Here is a 22,054-nt window from a genome sequence, read left to right as displayed (position 1 = left end):
CACGTCATAATTACACTAACGTGACGTCACAAAATATTGGTCAATTTTAGATCACAAGCATCCGCAACATCTATAAATAAGATGGGAGATCAACAGAAAGTCAGCCACATATCATACAAACACAATACCCACATGCTTTCAAACATATTTAACAGAGCAGTTGCAATATTTCCAAGAACACACAGAGTTACAATGTCTTCTGCATCAGGCCAAGCCTCTGTTTTTGAGGAACCAAGAATTGTGGTCAAGAAGCTTCTAGCAAGAGCTCAGAGGGAAGGTGATGGTGCTGTTGTTAGGAGAAGCATCGGAAGGTAGAAACCGAGTTGAACCGATTTCCGACTTTTAAAACCATGATTTTTCTTGTTTTCTAATTAAGTGCTTGTTTGCTTAAAAGTAACATCTGCTTTTTTTACCCGTTTGTGTAAAAGAGCCGGAAATACTTATGAAAAGTTGAGAATATTAGCTTTTCCTTCGTGGGTCTAGTTCTTTTCCAAACTGTTTAATAACTGATAAGTTTTAACTTGCTTTTTACTTCCTTCGCGGGTCTAGTTTTTTTCCAAACTGTTTAATAACTGATAAGTTTTAACTTGCTTTTTACTTCTATTTTACTTCTTTGATTTAAGCAAGAAGTCACTTATCAATAGATTATCTCATTGTGTTTGAATATTTTTAATTGGATATGTTTTCTTATATCTTTTGTCATATCTGCTCTGCCCCCCCTTGTCTAATTAATAATTTTCTTGGTCATTTTGGAGTTCTTGTATGTTTGGCCTTTTTACCATTTTGTGCCATTTGTTTGACAGACATGAGTTGAAGTACTTGGATCCTTTCCTCATGCTGGATGAATTTACTGGTATAACATATGAACACGACTACCTCCGCCCCAATTTATATGAGTCGTTTATGGTTATTACTTTTAGTTATATTCTGTTTTGACACAAAACCTTTGCAATATTTTTTTTTTTTGCAGTTACACCTCCTGCTGGATTTCCAGATCATCCCCACAGAGGTTTGTACATCTATAAATTTCTCAGCTGCTTATCTTTGTAAATGTACACAGTTCTTTGTTTTCCAAATACGTTGTAGTCTTTAGATTCTAATGTTGTAACTTTTTTGTTAATGTTTTTTTTTTCCAGGATTTGAGACTGTAACATATATGCTGCAGGTACATTACCATACAATTATCAAATATTTAGATGGATGTTGTGATTTTAAGACAGTGATGACTTACAGAACTTGTTTCTTAAATTAGGGAGCATTTACACATCAAGATTTCGCGGGGCATAAGGGCACAATTGGAGCAGGGGATGTCCAGGTATTAAACAAATTAGTATTTTGAATCTTGATGAATTCAGACCGAAAGAAATTGCTGCAAATTAAGATAAAAATGTGAATTGCTAAACTGTATGTTGATTGCAGTGGATGACAGCGGGAAGAGGGATAGTTCATTCGGAGATGCCTGTTGGAGAGGGACTCCAAACCGGCCTGCAACTATGGATCAATCTTTCATCCAAGGACAAAATGTAAGAAAGTGTTATATTTTATTGAATTATAAATAACGACAAGACTTTTCTTTTCTCTAACTTGTTTTTGGCTTTTCAAATTGCAGGGTTGAACCTAATTATCAAGAACTGCTAAGTGATGACATTAAAAGGGTTGAAACTGATGGCGTTGAAGTGAAGATCATAGCAGGAGAATCAATGGGAGTCGAGTCCCCAGTTTACACGCGAACACCAACAATGTTTCTTGATTTCACCCTCCAGTCCAAAGCCCAAGTGAACCAAAAAATCCCCGAATCTTGGAACTCATTTGTCTATGTCATTGAAGGAGAAGGCGTTTTCGGGTCATTGGACTCATCACCTGTACCTGCTCACCATGTCTTGGTGTTAAGTCCTGGTGATGGTTTGAGCGTATGGAACAAGTCCTCTAAGGCCCTGAGGTTCGCGCTCATTGGGGGCGAGCCACTGAATGAGCCAGTGGCTCGATATGGTCCTTTTGTGATGAATACACATGAAGAAATTGATCAGACTATACAAGACTATCAGCATTGCAAGAATGGCTTTGAAATGGCTAAGTATTGGAAGTCTCAATAGTGTAAGAACACAAAGTTTATGGCCAACTAAATTTTTTTCTGTCACCATCCAAGCAACAACTAATAAAGTTATACTTATGGGATCAAGATTTCAGGTTTCTAGAAACTTGAATGGGTTGCTTTGAAGCTACATGACTTGCTTGTTTTAGTCACTTACTTTCAAATTTATTTTTTATTTGCTCTCACTTTTTTTTTAGTCAACATCATGATAAATTCAGCCGAAACAAAATGGAAGATATTTGTTGAAACAAAATCCAAATATATCATATGATATATTTAATGATTATATTGTTGATAAAAGATTTCATGTTCCTAGGATTGTAAACTAAAAATTTAGCTGTTGCAGCTGTTTAAAACAAATCAAATTATTATTAGTTAAATTATCTTAAACAAACTTTAGGACAACAGTAAATCGATATACTTAAATGAAAGATATTATATCATGTATATATAAGTTTATATAGTTGACTCTCACAAATAAAATTTAATATTTCACTTATCAACGCACCACGCTAAATAATAAAGAGGCAGGACAAATATAGGAGTTGTTTGGCTGGGCTTAAAAGCCCGGCTTCTGAGTTTATAAATTAGAAGCACTTATTCGTACCGGTTTTATAAAAAGTCAAGAAGATCTTAATTTGAGAATGATTTGTTTCACGACTTTTACTTTTTTCCCAAATATTTTAATTCCTTATAAAACTTAAGTTACTTCTAACTCTTGCTCCGTTTTTTACTTTAACTAATAAACACTTATTTTAAACTCACTCAAACGACCCCATAATGGGCTCCCTCACATTTGTAACCAGTTTGTTCGATCTCTTTTAAAAAACAACCAGTTTTTTTTTCGTGTTTTCAAAACTAACCAGTCTGATTGTTTTGAGTTTGGGCGACCCAAACAGAAATTTTGATAGAGCATAGGGCGCCCTTGCCATGGGCGACACCTGCTTCATGTTTTGGGAATATGGGTTGCCCTATGCATGGGCGACCTTGCCTTATTTTAAAAAAAAAAATCAATAATCGGCATATTCTTATATATTATTTATATTATTATATTTTATAATATTATATTATATAATGATATAGTATTATAAAATTATTTTATATTAATTATGAAATATAATATTATAGATTGTAATATTTAAATATTTAAGCTCATATTTAAATTCATACAATTTAATTAATTTTTACCTTTTGGTGCTTGTTTTATTATTGTTAATCCGAAAACGTCATGTAAAATCTTGTTCCGAATGCATTTGACCAAACACAACAAAGTTTATTCATAAAGGATAGTAAAACAACAAAAATACGACTTAAACTAAAAAGCCGAAAACAATCACGACGCTACTACAGACCACTTATTCGTCATTGGACATTACACCACCAGAATAATAATCCGGACTGATGACCAATGCAAGGTATTGTTGTTCCTTAAACCAGTCCCCTTCTTCCCGAAACATCCTAGCATCATCGTATAGACTCTGACGATGCAGTCGCAGATTCATGCGATTCTCCTCTTCTCTCGCTCTGAAGAGGGCGACCTCCATCTGCTGCGGCGTTCTTCGAGGCATAGTACGAGCCCTTTGTTTAGGAATTGGAATCCCAGCTAATACACAACGTTCCCTGCACACTTCAAGCGTACGCACACGCCACTCCCACTCATGCAACATGGTGGTAATCGACTTAGGGGAGTAGCGTAAATTAGGGTTTAAAGAGTACCTAAAGTCATCATCACACCACTATTTTCTACCCATGGCAACAAACAGATCACATGGTGTGTAATTCATGATTTATGATGACCTATATCTTGTGCGAGTTCTATGGTTGTGTGTGCATTGTGCATATTGTATGTGAACCTATTTATAGGCATAGCATAACATTGCAACGAAATAATGATGATATTCACATGATCAACAGTAGCTCATAATGCAGAGGTTCACATGATCAACAGTAGTTCATAAAGTGCAGCTTGACAAAACACTGCAAAAGAAAAAGGCTGCATGATAGAATATATTTTTATATATATTCTATATGATTTTATTCTCATATTTAATTATATTTTGCACTGATTTGGATATTTATTTAATATATTTTAATGTTTTATTGTAGGAAATAAAGAATTTCAAGTTGAGAAGGATTTGGAGATATATTAACTATTTTGGAGCTAATTTCTATTAAAATTCGGATTAATTGGGTTCTACCCGATTTCTGCACTGTTTGGCCCATAACTTGAGTTCTATATGTCGGATTGGGACGATCTTACAGCCCACGCGAAGCTCTTGGAATTTCCTTTTATTTAGAAGTGGTCCAGTAAGCAAAGTCCAACTGGAAAAGCCCGAAAACAGAGCAGAAAAGAAAGCTGCGAATTTTGAGAGAGAATCCTTGTTGGTTTTGGAGTTCTATTTTGTATATTGATTTAAAATATTAGAAAGACTTTTATTATAGAAATAGGATCAGATTTTATGAGGAGAAGATTACTACTCCCTCCGTCCCAGTCATTTGTATACAAATGGCTGGGACACGGAGACCAAGAAATAGTGTAAGAAAAGAGTAAAGTTAGATGAAAAATGGGTGTAGTGGTGAGACCCATTTATATTTAATAATAGATTTGAGATAGTGGAGTAAAGTAGTGGGTGTAATAGTGTTTATATTATTATAGAATGGAGATAGTGGAAGAAAGTAGTTGATGTAATGATGTTTTATATTATAAAAATTTACTACTTTTGGAATGTATACAATTGATGGGACGTCCCAAAAAGGAAACTGTATACAATTCATTGGGACGGATGGAGTATTAGAATAGACATTAGTTACAGAGGGTTAGGTTTTTCTTCTCATCTCTCCATACTTTGTTCTAGACATTATTTTCTCCATTAATAGAAGCTTTGAGGTATTTTTTGATCATCTCTTGTTTATTTGTTAATGTTTTATATGGCTCTCTTCACTATTCTTGTTGCTTCTACTTTCATTACTATGTGCGAGTAGTTTCATTCTAGGACAGAAGGGGAGCCATGTTTGCACCATTATAATGCTTTATTTTCATTAATGGTTTAATGGGTAACGTGTAATTCTAGTCTATATGTCTTGATGTTTGATCTGTGTAATTGGCCAATATCATAGATTGATTGTATGCAAATAGGAGTACAAGATCGAGAGATGTACTTACTAGAGGCACACATAAAATTAGCGGGACTGAAATTGAGTGCGAGAGTATCAATGGATTCCTGAGAGTGTTAATGCTTGAGAGAGATTAACAATTGCTCTAATTACATGACTTGTTGAATTATTATATGAATAGCTAGTTTTGGTGTAAGCATGGTGAACCCGAATCGTCCTAGACTTTAGTTAATTGATATAAATCATCTTCATATTGCATTATTTAGTTAGTAAAAAATCTTAAATATTCGTCTGTCTTGTGAAACAATTTGTGATAATCGGATTAAGATTCTTGAAACTTGTCTCCCTGTGGATTCGACCCGTACTTGCTAGTCTCTGTTTACAACAGGCACCGTGCACTTGCGGTAGATATAAATTTACACATCACTGCATTAGAAATAAAGTTTCTCACTTTAAAGATTACTGACTCAGTTTACAGAAGCCACATTTTCATACTGCAACTCTATAAATTAGAGTGCACCCTGCCAAACCATAGCATGCATTTAAAGAAAAGATTCACATGAGCACAGTTAAAGGACTTGTCAATTCCAGAATTATTATCATATCCTAAAATAAATTCAGCTCAACAATAATCCATTGGCCTATAAATAGGTCCTTCATTATGGTTGATACACATACATTCAACCAAACAAACACATAATTCATTCATCAATTAAGCTGAAAATGGATAAGGGCAAAGCACCAATGACCCCCGGCTACGAAAAACACCTGAAACAACAACAAGAGAGAAGACAACCGGAGCTATTGTTGGGAGGGATGCGCAACAACCGAAACAACCAAAAATCTGAAGCAGCTCTTAAAATCAAACCACCACCGGTCGTGCAACAAAAGCGTCGCCCACCTATGGGACGGATGCCCACGAATCGGCATCCAGGGGGGGCTCAAATGAGCCCGAGAGAGGAGATCCTACAAGAGAAACATCGCCAGGCTCAACATGAACATGAGGCGAAGAAGTGGAATGTTCACTTCTGTAAAATGCGCAAGTATATTAATAGGAGAATTAGAAGGGGCAAAGATTGGGTGTGGACGGAGGAGGAGGTTGAAATCGAGAAGAAAAAATTTCCTGAAGTTTGCAAACTCTATTCTCGACGACATCGTGAGATGGGTATCCTATTTTCTGATGATCGCTGGGATCAATGTGCAGATGAAATCGATAGAGAATGCGCCGCATTGCGGGCTAAACTTGAGGCACGTGAGGAAGCTGAATTTTGGGAGGAGTGGGGAGATGTGCCCAATATAAATTATAACTGCCGTCAACTACAAATGCCTACCCCAGTGACCGCTGATGATGATGAAGATGAAGATGGTGATGATGATGATGATGGTGGAGATGATGATGATGATGATGATGATGATGATGATGATGATAATGGTGGTGGTGGAGGAGATGATGATGAGTATTATGTCGACATCACTCAGGATTGAGAACATTGATCAAATCAAACTTATGTCATGTTCTCATTTTAATCAAATGTAATTTTATTTTTAGTTTATGTAATGTTTTACTATCCTTTAAGTTTATGTAATGTCCTTTATGAATAAACTTTTTTGTGTTTTGTCAGTGGGAGAATATATTAATTGACGAATTCGGATTAACAATAATAAAAAACAAGCACTAAAAAGAAAAATACAGATTACACAGAGGGGTCAACATTGTACAATGGACATTTTCTGCTACGTCTAGTGTGTCCTTCTTGCTTGCAGCGGCCACATTTGTGACCTGTACGGGAACTGTCCATCTCTGTTCGTATTCTGACGGATTGACCCCTTTCTCCTCGTTTCTGCCTTCTCTTTCGCAAAGCCTCATTGGGTACCACAGTTCCTAACATTCGCCATTCCACTAACAAATCAATATTCCAATACCCAGTTGCTGGTAATGGATATATCATTGGCTCCCACAATTTCAACAAAGTGTTGTTGTAGTGGAAGGGCCACTGTCTCCAGTTTAAATGATTGTGGTTGCAAGCAGCAATCAAATGTGAACATGGCAGGTGGTGGCAAGCCCGTTTCCCGCAAGTGCATGTACGCTTATTTATGTCAACCACCTGTGTGTTCCCGCCCTTATTAATCCCTTTAAACCTGTACCTTTGTGTCTTTACGGAGAACAAACCGGTTCCTCAATTAAACGTTTCGACCCGGTGCCCGTTCGATTTGACTGCAATCTTTTCCAACTGATTTCTCGTCCTAAGACAAAGTTCATGACCTTCGCTCATGCCCTCAAACACTGCGTTCCACTCCTTGTTGAACGTCCTAACAGTTTTATAAAACAAGAATTCAATCATTGCGCTCACAGGTAGGTAGCGAGCCACGCGCAAGTTACCATTAAAGCTCTCCGAGATGTTTGTGGTGGCTTGGCCGTAACGAGCGTGGCATGTGTCATGACAAATTGTCCAGAGGGCAGGATTTATCCCCTGCAGCCACCTCAAGCCTTGAGGAGAAATCTCCCCAATCTTCTTCATGTAGGCATCATGTTTCCTAATATGTGGCGTACGGCCGGCTAGCCACATGTACATCTTCAGCTCCTTTCCAGGGTATGCCTTGGAGAAGTTGCTCCTAACATGATGGAGGCTGAATCTGTGAACGCCTAGAGGCGGGGTAAAACCACTCCGTTCGTCATTCATCGCAGCAAGGATCCCCGTGGCATGGTCAGATATAATACAAACCCCATGTCTATCTCGTCATACATGTCTTCGTAAAAGACGTAGAAACCAAGATCAATTTTCTGTTGTTTCCTCATCAACTAGGGCGAAGCATATGGGATATTGGTGGTTATTAGAGTCGACTCCCACCGCTACAAGCAACTTCCCATTATACTTGCCCTTAAGAAATGTACCATCAATGGAAATCACTGGCCGTGCGTACTTTCAACCATCAATCATTGCTTTCAAGCACTAAAATGCACGAACAAATGTCGATTGCCCCCTCTCGATATGATGTGGAACAACCTCAACCACAACTACACTTTCGGCATTTGTACTGGCCATAACGTTAAGGAACCGAGGGAGCTCGTTGTAGGTTGTCTTCTAGCTACCATAAACGCTCTCCATGGCGGCCATCTTCCCCCTCCATGCTTTCATGTAACTGACCAAATGCTGGTACTCATCATTGACCATTGTGATGATGTTGCTTACCTTCAATTGAGGGGTCTAGGACACCTGTTGAAACAAAACATATTAACATTAACGATGAATAATAAACGAAAATAGTCTTTGTACGACTTACGTAGGGAGCAACCACATAGCCAATCATTTTTGCGGAAATTTTGCGGTGGTCCTGCGTCGACCTATCTAGTAGGCATGTGTGATTCTCTAGACATTTAGTTATTTGAAAAAGACCATGGGACTTCTTTTTCGCGGCCCTTAGCTTCCATTTGCAGTTGTAAACCACACATTTTGCTTTGTAGACCTGCGGGGTGCTTTTCTCTACGATGTAGTTCCGATCATTCCTTATGTCAGTGAAGAAGTGGCAGCATTATCTCATCGTTCAACCATTCACCATTGAAACTGATCAGCAAAGCTTAAAGTATGTGCTGGAAGACAAATTGGTAACTCCTTTTCAGCAGAAATGGCTATCGAAGTTGGCTGGGTTTGACTACATAATTGAGTATCGAAGTGGGAATGAGAACAAAGTGGCAGATGCACTTTCTCGACTTCCAGGCCCTCAGTTATCAGCAATGACTGTCCTTAATATTTCTTCAAATTTGATAGTAGAGATAGCTGCAAATTGGCAAACAAATCCCCACATTCAACAACTGCTAACGGAGTTGCAAGCAAACCCTGCTTCTCACTCCAAATATACATGGGATGGACAGCACTTGAAACGTAAAGGGAAATTGATGGTGGGTGACGACGAGGAAATTAAGCAGAAAATATTCAAGTGGATGCACGACTCAAGTCAGGGAGGTCATTCGGGTATCGAGGCAACATATCAAAAGATTAAGTCCTGTTTCTTTTGGAAAGGAATGAAGAAGGCTACCACAGCTTATGTCAAGAAATGTATCACTTGCCAAAAGTGCAAATATGACCATGCAGCATACCCTGGGCTATTACAGCCACTCCCAGTGCCTTACATGGTTTGGGAAGCTATCACTATGGATTTTATCGAGGGCCTTCCTCGTTCTCAAGGCAAAGAAGTCATACTGGTGGTGATTGATCGCTTGAGCAAATACGCTCATTTCATTGCACTATCACATCCCTACACATGAAAGTTGCACAGGCATTCCTCGACAATGTGTACAAGTTGCATGGATTTCCTTCATCAATTATATCGAACAGAGACAAGGTTTTTATCAGCCAGTTTTGGAAAGAATTTGTACAGCTACAGGGGGTGCAGCACAACTTATCTACAGCATACCATCCGCAAACGGACGGTCAATCCGAGGTCTTAAACAGGTGCCTCGAGTCATATCTTAGGTGTATGTGCCACGAGAATCCACAAGAATGGGCAAAATGGCTTTCTCTCGCTGAATTCTGGTATAATACTACTTATCACTCAGCCACAAAAATGACACCATACGAAGTAATGTATGGCCAACCTCCTCCCATATATAAACCTTACATAGCAGGCTCATGTGTGGTGGATACAATTGATAGGAGTCTTCAACAGAGGGAGAGGCTGATCGCAACTTTGAAAGAAAATCTGGCCAGGGCCCAGAACAGAATGACTCAACTGGCGAACAAGAAAAGATCGGACAGACAATTTGAGATCATCAAGAAGGTGGGACAAGTGGCCTATACTTTATATGTGAAGCTCAAACCTTACCGTCAACACTCAGTAGCTCATCGTGAACATCAAAAGTTCGCTGCAAAATATTATGGACCATATGAGATCATCAAGAAGGTGGGACAAGTGGCCTATACTTTGAAACTGCCAGCAACCGCAAGAATTCACCCGACTTTCCATGTCTCGATGCTCAAACAACATGTAGGTCTTATTCCTAACATGCCAGACAACATAGAATCTCCAGCGTGGACCGATGAAACAGAGAAAGCTCCTGTGAAAGTGGTGGAAATTAGAACTGTTAAAAGAAGGAATCACGCAGTAGTACAATGGTTAGTTCAATGGGACGCTATGATGCTGGGGGAGGCAACCTGGGAAGATGCTGAGCATATAATGAAGATACACCCAGCTTTTGATCCTTGGGGTCAAGGATCTTTTCAGGTAGGGAGTATTGATACAGATGGAGGAATTAGAGCCAATGAAGAGCTGACAGGTGGAGCTGGGACAGGTGAAATGGCAAAAATAAAGGTGGTAGAAGAGACAAATGGAGGCAACGGCACTGGCAGTCACACAAGGAATCTGGGAGCACATGGACCATTGGAAAACGACACCTGTCCTTTATTCATATAATATCAGTGTAATAGAGTTTGTTAGGAAATGATTGGTGTTTTCTATAAAGCCAAGAAGAATGTATGGAAGAGACAGCTTATGAAATATCAACTCTATTATCACCACTCTTCTCTCCCTTTTCTCAGATCTACTTTATTGTCTAGCCTTATTTCTCGAGATAGCATTTCTCCATTGTTGCTTGTCTCCTGAGTAAGACTAAGTGTCACCTCCATTCTTGTATAAGAGTCTGGTGATGTTTGCTCTGTTCTTCATATTTGCATCTTTATATTTTTTCTGTTTTGATTAACTTGTATCATCGGGGCGTCGCTGGCGACCTTCCACCGCCCAGAAACACTTCAAACTTTCCAAATTTATCAAATAACATCCCAGGAACTCATTTACACATTCCATTCTTGCAAAACCATGGCCAATAGGCCGGAAAATGGAAGAGAAAGCGGCGGCACCGCCTCTCTTTCCGGAATCCGGCGAGTTTATCTCGCCTCCTTTGGACAAATTAATGCCACCAATCGATTCCTCATTCAATACTCTACTTATATATACAAAGCATACCTGCCCAGACTCAGTAAATCAAGATTCCGATTAAAAGCTTGAGTTTTCCGGCGAGGAAACTCAAGAACACCAAGAAACTCACATCAAGAATTAAACTGACCTTTCTTTATGATGCCGAACTCCAAATTCAACATATAATATACCAAAACGACGAGAAAAACATGCACTACAACATGGAATCATCAAATCACATAAACGGAATCGTTTGCAAAAATTCATAATTTAAAATTATATAATTCAAATTTTGTAAAATTAATATAAAATCACCTGTTGAATCTGCACTTAAACGACTGATTGTACTAGATTCTACGCGTCAAGAGCTTCGTTTTGATTATTCATACGCCTCCATCGGATTCCAATAACGCCTTCAAATCATTGTTTGATTACGAAGAACACGAAGAACACAGTTCGGTTTCTCTCGGTATTCGTGTAGAGAAACTGGTGAAAATGATTTACGGTTGAAAATAAGGTATAGAAAGGACTATTTATATTTATGAATAATTGGTACCCCTTTGGATCGTTTATGACATGAAAATACGATATTTAATAGCTTTATAATAGTAAAGCGGGGTCCAATCGGTACCGGTTTTCGAGATAATAATCAAAAGGGGGCTTTTTAACTCAATCATTGGTCTGCGGGTCCCATTTGCACGTATTTCAATAAAAAGTAATATAATAATCAAAATATCTGGCTTTCACGTATATCGAGACATACCAGATAATTATCAACAATTAAAATACCCGAAAAACTCCGCCGGACCGACTCCGGGGAAAACAATACTCCGGATCGAAAAAGTCAAAACACGAAAAGTGTCCGGAATATTCAAATTAGGCAAAAGGTGAGCTTTGTTGAAACTTTCGGGAAGAAAAATCGTTACACCGTTACGAGTGGACGGTTTTCAGAAAAATCAAATAATTAACAATTAAATATAAATATATGCAATTAAATCCATAAATCGATTATAAAATCATATAACAATCCATAAATCGATATGAAAATATCCAAATAAACTATATTTTCTCCTGAGCATATAAAAATTCAAATCTCTCAAATACGAACACATATGAGCAGTCAACCCAATAAATCAGATAACATAAAATTCACAAAATTTCATATATTAATCACATAATATTCATAAATAATTACAAGTACTTATACAAACAAATCCATCAATATCACATAACCATGTAACACATACATTCACATAATAATCAACTAGAATTTTCAAAAATAATATATGAAACTCATTTTTAGAAATATAATAATATATTTCTTAGCACTTTCAAAAGTTTCAAAAACCTTAATCAGATTGTCTTCCATGAACATTAGCATAAGAGTTTTTGTCGCAAATTTGTCATTGCTCGTGCTCCCTTTTTTGAGCATCAGTAGGACTTTCTCCCAAAATCGGGCCATCCTTCTCAATAGCAATTTCCAAATTATCATGGACCAAGCCATACCTGATTTTACGGCTCCACATATCATAATTAGTGCCATTCAACCTCTCGATCTTTGCCAATTCGGAAGCAATCAATTTGCTCGTTATTTCGAATCTATTCACCAAAACTAAGATATATTAAATTACACAAGCCACACCAATATTAAAAAAAACTTGAAAATGACGAGAGAGGGAAAAAAAATAACAAACATATTTATATGCAATGGCCTATGACCAATTTAAAAACAAATAAAATTGCCGTTGAATTAAAAAAAAACTATCAAGCTACACACAAAAAGACACTCAAAAGCATTAAGCACAAAAAAAATAAATTACACATTCAAATCCCATCAATGTCATTTATTTTTATTAAAAATGCACACAGCAGTCGGCAGCTTTACTTTGTTGTACGTTAGACTCTGACTAACTTGCAAGCAAATGACAAGGAGCTGCTTTGAACTTGGGTTGGGCTGCTCGTGATTAACACTCCAATATCTCACTAATTTAAATTAAGATAACCATCTTTTATTAAACCAAAAAGAGGTCAACCCAATTTGAGTTACTCAATTTTAATATCAACACACCAGATTTTAACTCACAAAAACATATTAAAAAATTACCGCCAGCAATTTTACTAATAAAAATCAAAGAGAACAGGCTATAAATAGGAAGATAGCATGCATGTGGATCATTGCTGAACAAATAAAACTGGAACATATTATAAGTAAAAACTGGATAAAAAAAACTGCGTAAAGTGCACGAGAGTAAATAATAAAAAAATAAGACACTCTCTCAGACATGTGCACAAGGACCAAAGGAGTGGGCCAGCTGACAAGGACAAAAATGTGTATACGACAGAGAAAAATTGTTTGAAGCAAAATGGGATACAAAAAGGGCATATAACAAGCATATGGCAGTATGAACACATAAACAATATATAAAGTGACCGAGAAAACAGAACATATGTTTAAAGTGTTCTGCAGAAGCAACTGGCAACTATTAAATGGAAAGACACAGGCATTGTCCGGCTCTGATACTAATGTTAGAACCTGAGAATATATGTGTGTGTGTATATATATATATATATATATATATATATATATATATATATATATATATATACTTACTCACTAATATAGATAGGAAGAAATAGAGGGGTTCCGATGATAACTAGAACAAGCTATTTCTTTTGTGTGCTTATTCCCTGAGATTGAACTGACTATTTATAGGCTTTCTTAGTATCATCTCCACCCCTAGAAAATATATAATTGCCCCTTGATTCCATCCATGTAGTTAATAAAAAGATTGTAACTCCTACAATTGTCACTCATACAATAAATATTGTAACATCAATATTTAAATACATTAATAATTAGATTTGTAACATACAATCCACATATTTCACAAATCCTTTAAAATTAATTCTTTATATATTTACTAATTAATCAACATTACAACTGGATATACTCTGTATTTTCCATTTGAGGTAATAGGACTTCATCAAGGTTCGTTATTAAGCCCTTCGCTTTTCAGAATTGCTTTATATGTGATTACACATAACGTTAAAGCTCATGTGCCTTGGTGTATGCTTTTTGTTGATGATATTGGCTTAATCGCTGAGTCTCGGAACGAGGTGAATGTAAAACTAGAACAGTGGCGTACATCGTTGGAGGGTTATGGATTGCGTTTGAGCTGTTCGAAATCTAAGTACCTCTGTACCAATTTCAGCGAGGAGATCCAGAGGAGGCTGTAGTTGTATGTCACACGGAGGTCCGTGTACCACAAACTAATACATTTAAATACTTGGGTTCTATCATTCAAGGTAATGGTGATATTTTTGCGGATGTGACGCACCGTATTTCGACAGGATGGCTTCGTTGGACGGCTCCTACTAGTGTGTTGTGTGATAAAAGTGTACCTTATAAGTTCTATAGAGTAGCAATCAGACCGTCATTACTATAAGGTTCTGAGTGCTGGCTTGAGAAAGGCTGAGGAGCGTTGGCTAGAGACAACGGAAATGCATATGTTGCATTGGAGTGTGCTAACACTATGATATATCATATACCTAATGTTACTATTCGACGCCTTTTAGGTGTTGAGTCTATCTCTAAAAAAAATAAGGGAGGGGAGTTTATGTTGGTATGGATACGTTCGACGCAAATGTAACTTGCCCCGGTCATAAGAGTTGAACACATATTGGTTCGGGGTAAGAGAAAGATAGGTCGGCCTCGTCGGACGTGGGCTGATCAATTAAGTTTGGACATGGGTGCTGTAAATCTCATGGGTGATATGACATTAGATAGGAATGATTGGATACGATGTATTAGAGTAGTTGTGTCTCGATCTCGTGGCATACATAGGTTTTGAGTGTTATGGTGTTATGTTTTCCAGAACAGTTTCAGATTATTGATGGACAGATGCATTAGCGACAAAGAGGTTTTTCAGGGTTATGGCGGTATGCTTTGATGAAAAGTTTCAGATCATTCGTTGACAGATGAATTCGCGATAAAGGTTAGTCCCATGTGTTCGAACCGTGGGCCAAGATACTATTTACATATATCTCACACAATACCTTTGTCTTGCACTAAGTCGGGGGTCTTCACGGAAACAGCTTCCTTACTCTTTAGAGTTGGGGCATGGTCTGCGTACATTTTACTCTCCCCAAACCCTGCTCTAAGCTGGACATACTGGGTCTATTTGGTTTGATTTGGTTTATATACTTAATTTCAGATCTGGATATTATGCAAAAGAATTATAAACCAATAAAACCCAGATCTAATATTTTTGGATTAGATCTTGTTGAGTACCTTGTTATCAAGGTTGTGCGCATCTTTTTGGGATGTTAGTGTGTGCCCATATTTTTGGAATGTCAGTGTGTGATGTTTTGTTATTCTTGTGTCTCTATCTGTGTTTCGGTTATCATTCGAAAAAAGATTTATATGGTAATTTAGGAGATCTATAAGACTTGCATCGATTTGGGAACGATGGTGGATATCGCAAGAGCTCAGCTTTCACAACAAAAAAATGTTCATATTTTGGGGGACATTTGGTGCTCCGGTACCAGTTGATTTGACTGATGGTTCTGAACATTGGGCTACAGACGATGCTTATGTGAAGGTCAATTACGATACTACCAGTTTCACATCTCATGTAGGTTCGATTTCTCGAGATATCGTTGTAATACCTTTTAGATTAAAGAATATAAATATTCTATATGTTGAGCGATCTGAAAATAAAACGACTATTTATTTAATTCGTTCTTTGTTTCACAATTTGTAGTTGAGAGTTCGGGATTTGTCCGGTTGGGTTTCAATATCCGTCTTGTTAAGCATTTCCTCGTAATAAAATTATTTGTTTGTCAAAAAAATAAAAAAATAAAAAATAAATCAAAAGAATTATAAAAATGACGAGGCAGTTACAACTTACAAATCCCTCAAAATTTTATACATAAACGGATTGGCATTTGAAGTGTGACCCAAGTCCAATCCGAGAGATCCGATTCATTAAAAATCCCTATTCACAAATATTGCTTCTTAGTCTGAACTAGGGCTGAGCAAAACCGAACCAAACCGAACTAACCGAACCGAACCGTCCGAATTCGGTCCGGTTTGGTTTGGATTTTTCTAAAACTCCGGTTAGTTCGGTTTTCGGTTATAACCGAACTAAAAGTTCGGTTCGGTCCGGTTTTTGAAACACAAAATTTCGGTTTAACCAAAATAACCGAAGTTTTTTATACATATATTTTTAAATTATATTTATAATTTATATACATTACTTATGATTATTCTGATGTCTAAACTAAAGATTCTAACCTTAAAGCCCATCTCATCTGTAAGCACTCATCACACCACCAGCGCCTCGCGCCATCACCAAGAATCCAAGACCGACGACACCACCATCTGTACTGACCTGTACTTGTGTTTTGCTGCCTTTGCTGCTTATTTGCTTATTTGCTTATACTCTGTTTTGGGTTCTGTTCCGTTCTGATGCATTGCATTCTGTAGTTTACTAGTAGTAATTCCATTGAATGGTCGCAACTCCCTTGGTGGTTTATATTTTCTGGTGAAATTGATAGTCTCTTTGTGCTGATTTTTTTTTTTATATAAAGTTCGGTTTTAACCGAACCGAACCGAAAAAACCGAAGTAATTTCGGTTCGGTTCGGTTCGGTTTGAAACACAAGTACGGTTCGGTTCGGTTTCGGAAAATATTAAAGTTCGGTTTTCGGTTATTTCGGTTCGGTTCGGTTTGAAACACAAGTACGGTTCGGTTCGGTTTCGGAAAATATTAAAGTTCGGTTTTCGGTTATTTCGGTTCGGTTCGGTTTTCGACCGAACCGACCGTTTGCTCAGCCCTAGTCTGAACTGAATCACATCTCTAGTCCTTTATTATAATCCAGCATGTATTGTCTATTTACATTCGTGATATTCTACGTAACACTGTTAATATCAACCAGGTTTTTCTCACAATCACAGGATGATAATACTATGATCTGTGAATCATCAGGCAGGCAGACATGCATGGATGATCTGCCTGAAGAACTTTTCATCGAAGTTCTTTTACGACTACCGGTGAAATCTCTCCTCCGTTTCAAAGTAGTATGCAAGGCATGGAGATCTCACATCTTGAACCGAAAATTCGTAGAACGGCATAACGTGCGCACCACGGCAAACCCTGGCAATGACTATTTTATCGCACACAATTCTTGTTCGGATTATAATAAATTTTGTGCTATTAGTAGAAATTCTCTGCATAAGCCTATTGGTTTAAATCTGCCTATAGCTGCTTCTGTTAGCGGTGACGAATGTAGCGTTGTTGGATCATGCAATGGCTTGATTTGCCTTGATTACAAACGAGGCATTCGAAGGCACACAACAAGTCGAAATCGGACAACTAATGTGTATCTTTGGAATCCGGCTACTGGAAAAGTGAAGGACCTACGTAGATACAGCATTGATATTTCTGCGTGTTACGATGATTTTTGTGTTTCTTTAGGGTTTGGTTTTGAACTTGCTAGCCGTGACTACAAGGTTTTGAGGATTGTAAGAAATAAGAAGTCCTCTGTAACTCGAGTCGAGGTGTACTCGTTGAAAAAGAATTCCTGGAAGGAAATCGCGGTGGAGTTAAAGTATAGACTGTGGACATTTGTTTATCCAGCGTTTGTGAAGGGATCGCTTTATTGGGATTTAAATGAGCGGAATTTGCTTTTGTTTGATGTGCAAAATGAGGAATTTTGCACAATTTTATTACCTCCAGATTCTTGGTGCGGCGTGCGTGAAGTTTTTGAGTTAAAGGAATCTGTTGCATTTGCTAATCTTTTTGATCTTCGCAGCAAAGACATCGCCATATGGACACTAGACGAAAACAGTTGTTGGATTCAGAAGTGGAGTATCAGAAAACCATTCGACAGAGGAAGTTCAATAGTCGGATATCTGAAGACAGGTGAATACGTTGGACGCAATAGGTATGATGATTTAGTCTTGTATGACTTCGCGAGTGAAGCAATAAAACCCATTGAACCTAAAATGCACACACTTGGAGTATACAATTATAGTGAGAGTCTTGTATTTCTGAATTAACAAGCTGCAGTTTTTCGACGAAAGGGTAATACAGGTATCCTTGTGACTTGTTTTTTCCTAACCGTTTAGATAATTTTTAATTCATTGGCTTCCCCAATTTTCAATGTTTAAAGTTCAGTTCTTTGGTAAGGACTGTGGCTTTTTTCCTTGACATTTTTGCTTAATTAATACTGACTTAACAGAACTATATATTGTCTTTTGAATGCTGAATTATACAAATCATTAAATTTTCATTTATAACTTTTTCATGTATACTACTCTTGTTAAATTTGTACAGTAGTATAGCAACAGGGTATGAAAACAAGAATTATTACTAGAAATTCCCTATGATCATAAATTTGTTCCTTACTAGCCTTTGATTAGAGACAGTAATCTAGGATAAGGTACATCATAAAGTCCAGGTCCTTGGAATACAGGTACGTAGACTTCATAGAAGCATTGTCGGACACTTAAGCTAAGTCCCAGAGTCTGCTTGTGAGAGAGTTATATGTTGCAGAAACATGAACTTTATTCAGTTATCTGTTACTAATCTCGGTTTGAAGAGTCTCGATGAGAATAGCTTACGTTTCAACAAGATTAATTTGCCTTGGCATTGCTATCTGGTGGTAGTGTGTAATTAACATGTTCTAGAGTCTGATTACTAGATACATCACCCTGTAGATAATCAACTTAGTTTAAAAGAAGTGACTTCTTGCTTCAACTAAAGAAGTGGAGTAGAAGTGAGAAGCAAGTTAATACTTGTAAGTTATAAAACTGTTTGGAAAAGAAGTAGAAGTCGTGAATGGAAAGCAGATCCTTTATATCTACCAATTGTAGGGAAAAGCTGCATCCTATTTTAAATTGATTTACTGAAGTACTCGATAGGTATGTTATTGTTGTTACTTCAATACATGAAAGTTACATGTTTAAGAATGAGAGGTATTACAATTATGCATTAATTAAGAGGGTAAGTTAAATTTTATGTTATTACTTATCTTACTTTTTAACTCCAGAGACTCAACTCTGGTTTAGGTTTGCTCTATATATTACATCTTGAAGGTTAAAAAAAATGTTTTCTTTAGTTTTTGATCCAGGTTTTAAAATTTGGCATCAAGTTCAAAGTAGAAGAAGTCATGCAGGATTTGTTTATTCGGTTCGATTATTATCTACTGGATTAGCAGTTGCGCATTAGGTACACCATTTTTTTTACAATGTTGAACTATTATTAAGTTCAATATAGGAACAAATACCACCGTAAGAACTTCAATGTTGTTTTTATTCAGTGTACTATGCAGTTGAATTCAGAGTTTATATGTACTAGAATATATGTTTGATTTGGTTTTAAGTTTTTCTGCACCTCGATCATGGCCACCGGGTTTGAAGTAATAACTCGGAGTAATTTTAATTTATTTTTACTGATTCTGAATGAAAATTATGTGCAAGTAAAAGTAAAAAAGAATAGAGATCACAATGAGAATACCTTGTCATGCTCGATGCTCGATTCCTTATTTTTAAGTTTTTTTTTTTCAAAAAAAATTTGTAAATTACAGATTGTGCCACTCCCACACCCCACGTATCCTCATCGCTGCCTCCACCGATACGCCACGTGGCGTATCCCGTGTGTATCCCACCGCACTCCGACGCACCCCCAAGTATCCCCTACGCAGTTCTTCTCCCATATGGAGTATCCCTGCTTTCTAGCTTGTGAGTTATAATAAGAGGTCCTGCTCCGATGATTGTAAGATTGGACGAGCTGATAGGCCTATATGGTATTCTGCAGTATCCAATTATGACCTTTCCTGCTGATTAGTATTTTGAGTAGCCACTGGGATCTTATTGTGGTTTATGGTATTTTGTTGGCAGACGAGTTGGAATTTCCTATGAGACCTTTTTGTTGGACTGTTCAGGATCTAGCTCTTTAGAGGCTGGATGTTAAGCAACTCTCCTTTAAAGCAGTGAAATTGTTAGAGAAATGGACCACCAAAATCTTATATAAAGATCGTTTTGTTTACTCAGAGGAAGTCACTTATTGCTAGTAGGTAAAGAGTTACTTATGAAAGAAGTAATTTTTAATTTATCTATATGGATAAATTTATGGGAATTTAACAACTGTACTGCTTTTTAACATTATTATTGCAAAAATACTGTAACCTTCTGATCCTTTTAATTATACGAATTCTTCTCTAAAAACATTTAGAAGTTTGCATTAATTCTACCTATACCTATACAAAGCCGGAGGAATGGGGTTTGAGTCGGCCTTTTTGGAATTACTCGTAACAAAACAAAGTCTATCTCATACATCCATTTTCTCTCAATCTTTGTCACGGCGGAGAAACACTACAACAGCGAACGGCGGTGGTTGGCTCTTGATTTCATTATCCTCTCTCTTTCCCTTTTCTCACATTCTTTCTCTCTATCTCTCTCTCTTGTTAATTGAGCATCTGCTTTTAATTGATTTCACAGCATAAGGTGGAGAAGTTTGGCAATGGTGGAGGAATGGCGGTGGTTGGAGGTGACGTTGTTTAGTTAATGGATGTGGTGATGTATGTGAGGCGGATCCTAGCTCTGATTAAGGTGAAGTTGCAGCTCTTTGTGATCGTTTTTAATTGGTTACTTTTAGTTGATTTTATGGTTATTTTTAGTTGATTTCATACTTATATTAGAATTGGCCTCGCAGGGGCACTCACATTCATTTTTCGCTAATTGCAACCATTTGCAACTTATTATGCAAATAACTATAATTTTGAATAGATTTTTTCAAAGTTGCATTTGTGTTTGCATACAGGGTTGTTAACAGTTGCAGATCATATGCAACCACCGTATTTTTGCAAATTTTTATTAAAATATACTCCCTCTGTCCCATTTTAACTGATGTTTGACTTTTTAACACGTATATTGAGGTGTAAAAAAATAATATCTAAACTCAATAAAAAATTTCAATTCTTATATCAAATAAAAGTTTAGACTCTAAACTTTTATTTGATATAAATTTTATAAAAAATAATCATGTTTAGATGTCATTTTTTTAACATCTTAAAATACGTGTAAAAAAGTCAAAATCAGTTAAAATGGGACGGAGGCAGTAGTATTTTTGCAATTTGTTTTAAAAAGTGACAATCTTTTTGCGAAAAAAAAAAAATTAGACTTGGGTATTCATGAAAAAAAACCTTAAATTTATTGATGATTTATGACTTATTAGATATAAAAGTAATTATTTGATTATAAAACAAGCGTAAAAAGCCAAGGTAAGCACGACCCGTGATTATAATATTTTTGTTCACCAAATGTTTAATTATATTATTTTTTATAAATGATATTTTAAAGTATATTAATTATTTATATTTTTGGTGAAAATTTTATTTAGTACATATTAAAATATTTCACTGATGTCGTATGGCTTTTGAATAATGAATTGATTCCTTTTTATCAAAAAAAAAATCACTAAAAATATTAACAGATAACACATATTTGATTCACTTATATCTATAACTTTCAAATATTACAAAAATCTACTTCTATATATTAAATGGCAACCAGGGCAAAATGAGCCAAAAAAATGATAGTGAAATATCCATTATACCCTTATGTTATATGTAATTACAAAATTACCAAGTGGTGTGTCATTTATTATATTTAAAATACTAAGTGTTAGTAATTAATACATTTGCATTTTAATTACACTTATTTATGACCACTCATTATAAGAGCAAGTCCAATGCAATGCTATATGAGGTGCTATTTCTATAATATAGCATCATTTGTAGAACTTGACACTCCAATGCAATGTTATATGAGATGCTAAAATAGAAAAATATTATACTTGGTTCTAAATATAGAACCAAGCATAGATGTAGCTATAATTGCCACATAGGCACTGCAAGTGGGAATTTGGAGGGAA

General features: G+C 36.6%; 3 protein-coding genes across 3 annotated transcripts; all 3 read left to right on the top strand.

The window, feature by feature from the left end:
* Positions 1–79: 79 nt before the first annotated feature.
* LOC108206573 (pirin-like protein) lies at positions 80–2,277 on the top strand. Its single transcript, XM_017376915.2, has 7 exons — positions 80–311; positions 804–853; positions 971–1,009; positions 1,137–1,165; positions 1,253–1,315; positions 1,420–1,523; positions 1,610–2,277. Exons 1-7 carry the CDS (start codon positions 82–84, stop codon positions 2,091–2,093), a joined length of 999 nt encoding a protein of 332 aa, XP_017232404.2. The 5' UTR covers positions 80–81; the 3' UTR covers positions 2,094–2,277.
* A 3,652-nt stretch (positions 2,278–5,929) lies between these two features.
* Positions 5,930–6,691, top strand: LOC135150350 (uncharacterized). Its single transcript, XM_064086616.1, has one exon. The coding sequence runs from the start codon at positions 5,930–5,932 to the stop codon at positions 6,689–6,691; it is 762 nt and encodes a 253-aa protein (XP_063942686.1).
* An 8,933-nt stretch (positions 6,692–15,624) lies between these two features.
* Positions 15,625–18,177, top strand: LOC135150349 (F-box/kelch-repeat protein At3g23880-like). Its single transcript, XM_064086615.1, has 2 exons — positions 15,625–15,750; positions 17,074–18,177. The coding sequence occupies exons 1-2, from the start codon at positions 15,625–15,627 to the stop codon at positions 18,175–18,177; spliced, it is 1,230 nt and encodes a 409-aa protein (XP_063942685.1).
* The last annotated feature ends 3,877 nt before the right edge of the window (positions 18,178–22,054 follow it).

The sequence above is a fragment of the Daucus carota genome, chromosome 2, assembly GCF_001625215.2.
Source record: "Daucus carota subsp. sativus chromosome 2, DH1 v3.0, whole genome shotgun sequence".
Taxonomy (NCBI): Eukaryota; Viridiplantae; Streptophyta; class Magnoliopsida; order Apiales; family Apiaceae; genus Daucus; species Daucus carota.
The sequence above is the reverse complement of the archived record's forward strand: the minus strand, read 5'-3'. Positions and strand labels throughout refer to the sequence as shown.

What these genes read in the sequence shown, in the direction of transcription:
- LOC135150350 (XM_064086616.1), top strand. Translation starts at nt 5,930, where the DNA reads ATGGATAAGGGCAAAGCACCAATGACCCCCGGCTACGAAAAACACCTG.
- LOC108206573 (XM_017376915.2), top strand. Translation starts at nt 82, where the DNA reads ATGGGAGATCAACAGAAAGTCAGCCACATATCATACAAACACAATACC. An exon ending in GTTAGGAGAAGCATCGGAAG is followed by an intron (nt 312 to 803) that starts GTAGAAACCGAG and finishes TTTGTTTGACAG; the next exon opens with ACATGAGTTGAAGTACTTGG. An exon ending in CTTTCATCCAAGGACAAAAT is followed by an intron (nt 1,524 to 1,609) that starts GTAAGAAAGTGT and finishes TTCAAATTGCAG; the next exon opens with GGTTGAACCTAATTATCAAG.
- LOC135150349 (XM_064086615.1), top strand. Translation starts at nt 15,625, where the DNA reads ATGTTCATATTTTGGGGGACATTTGGTGCTCCGGTACCAGTTGATTTG. An exon ending in CTACCAGTTTCACATCTCAT is followed by an intron (nt 15,751 to 17,073) that starts GTAGGTTCGATT and finishes TCACAATCACAG; the next exon opens with GATGATAATACTATGATCTG.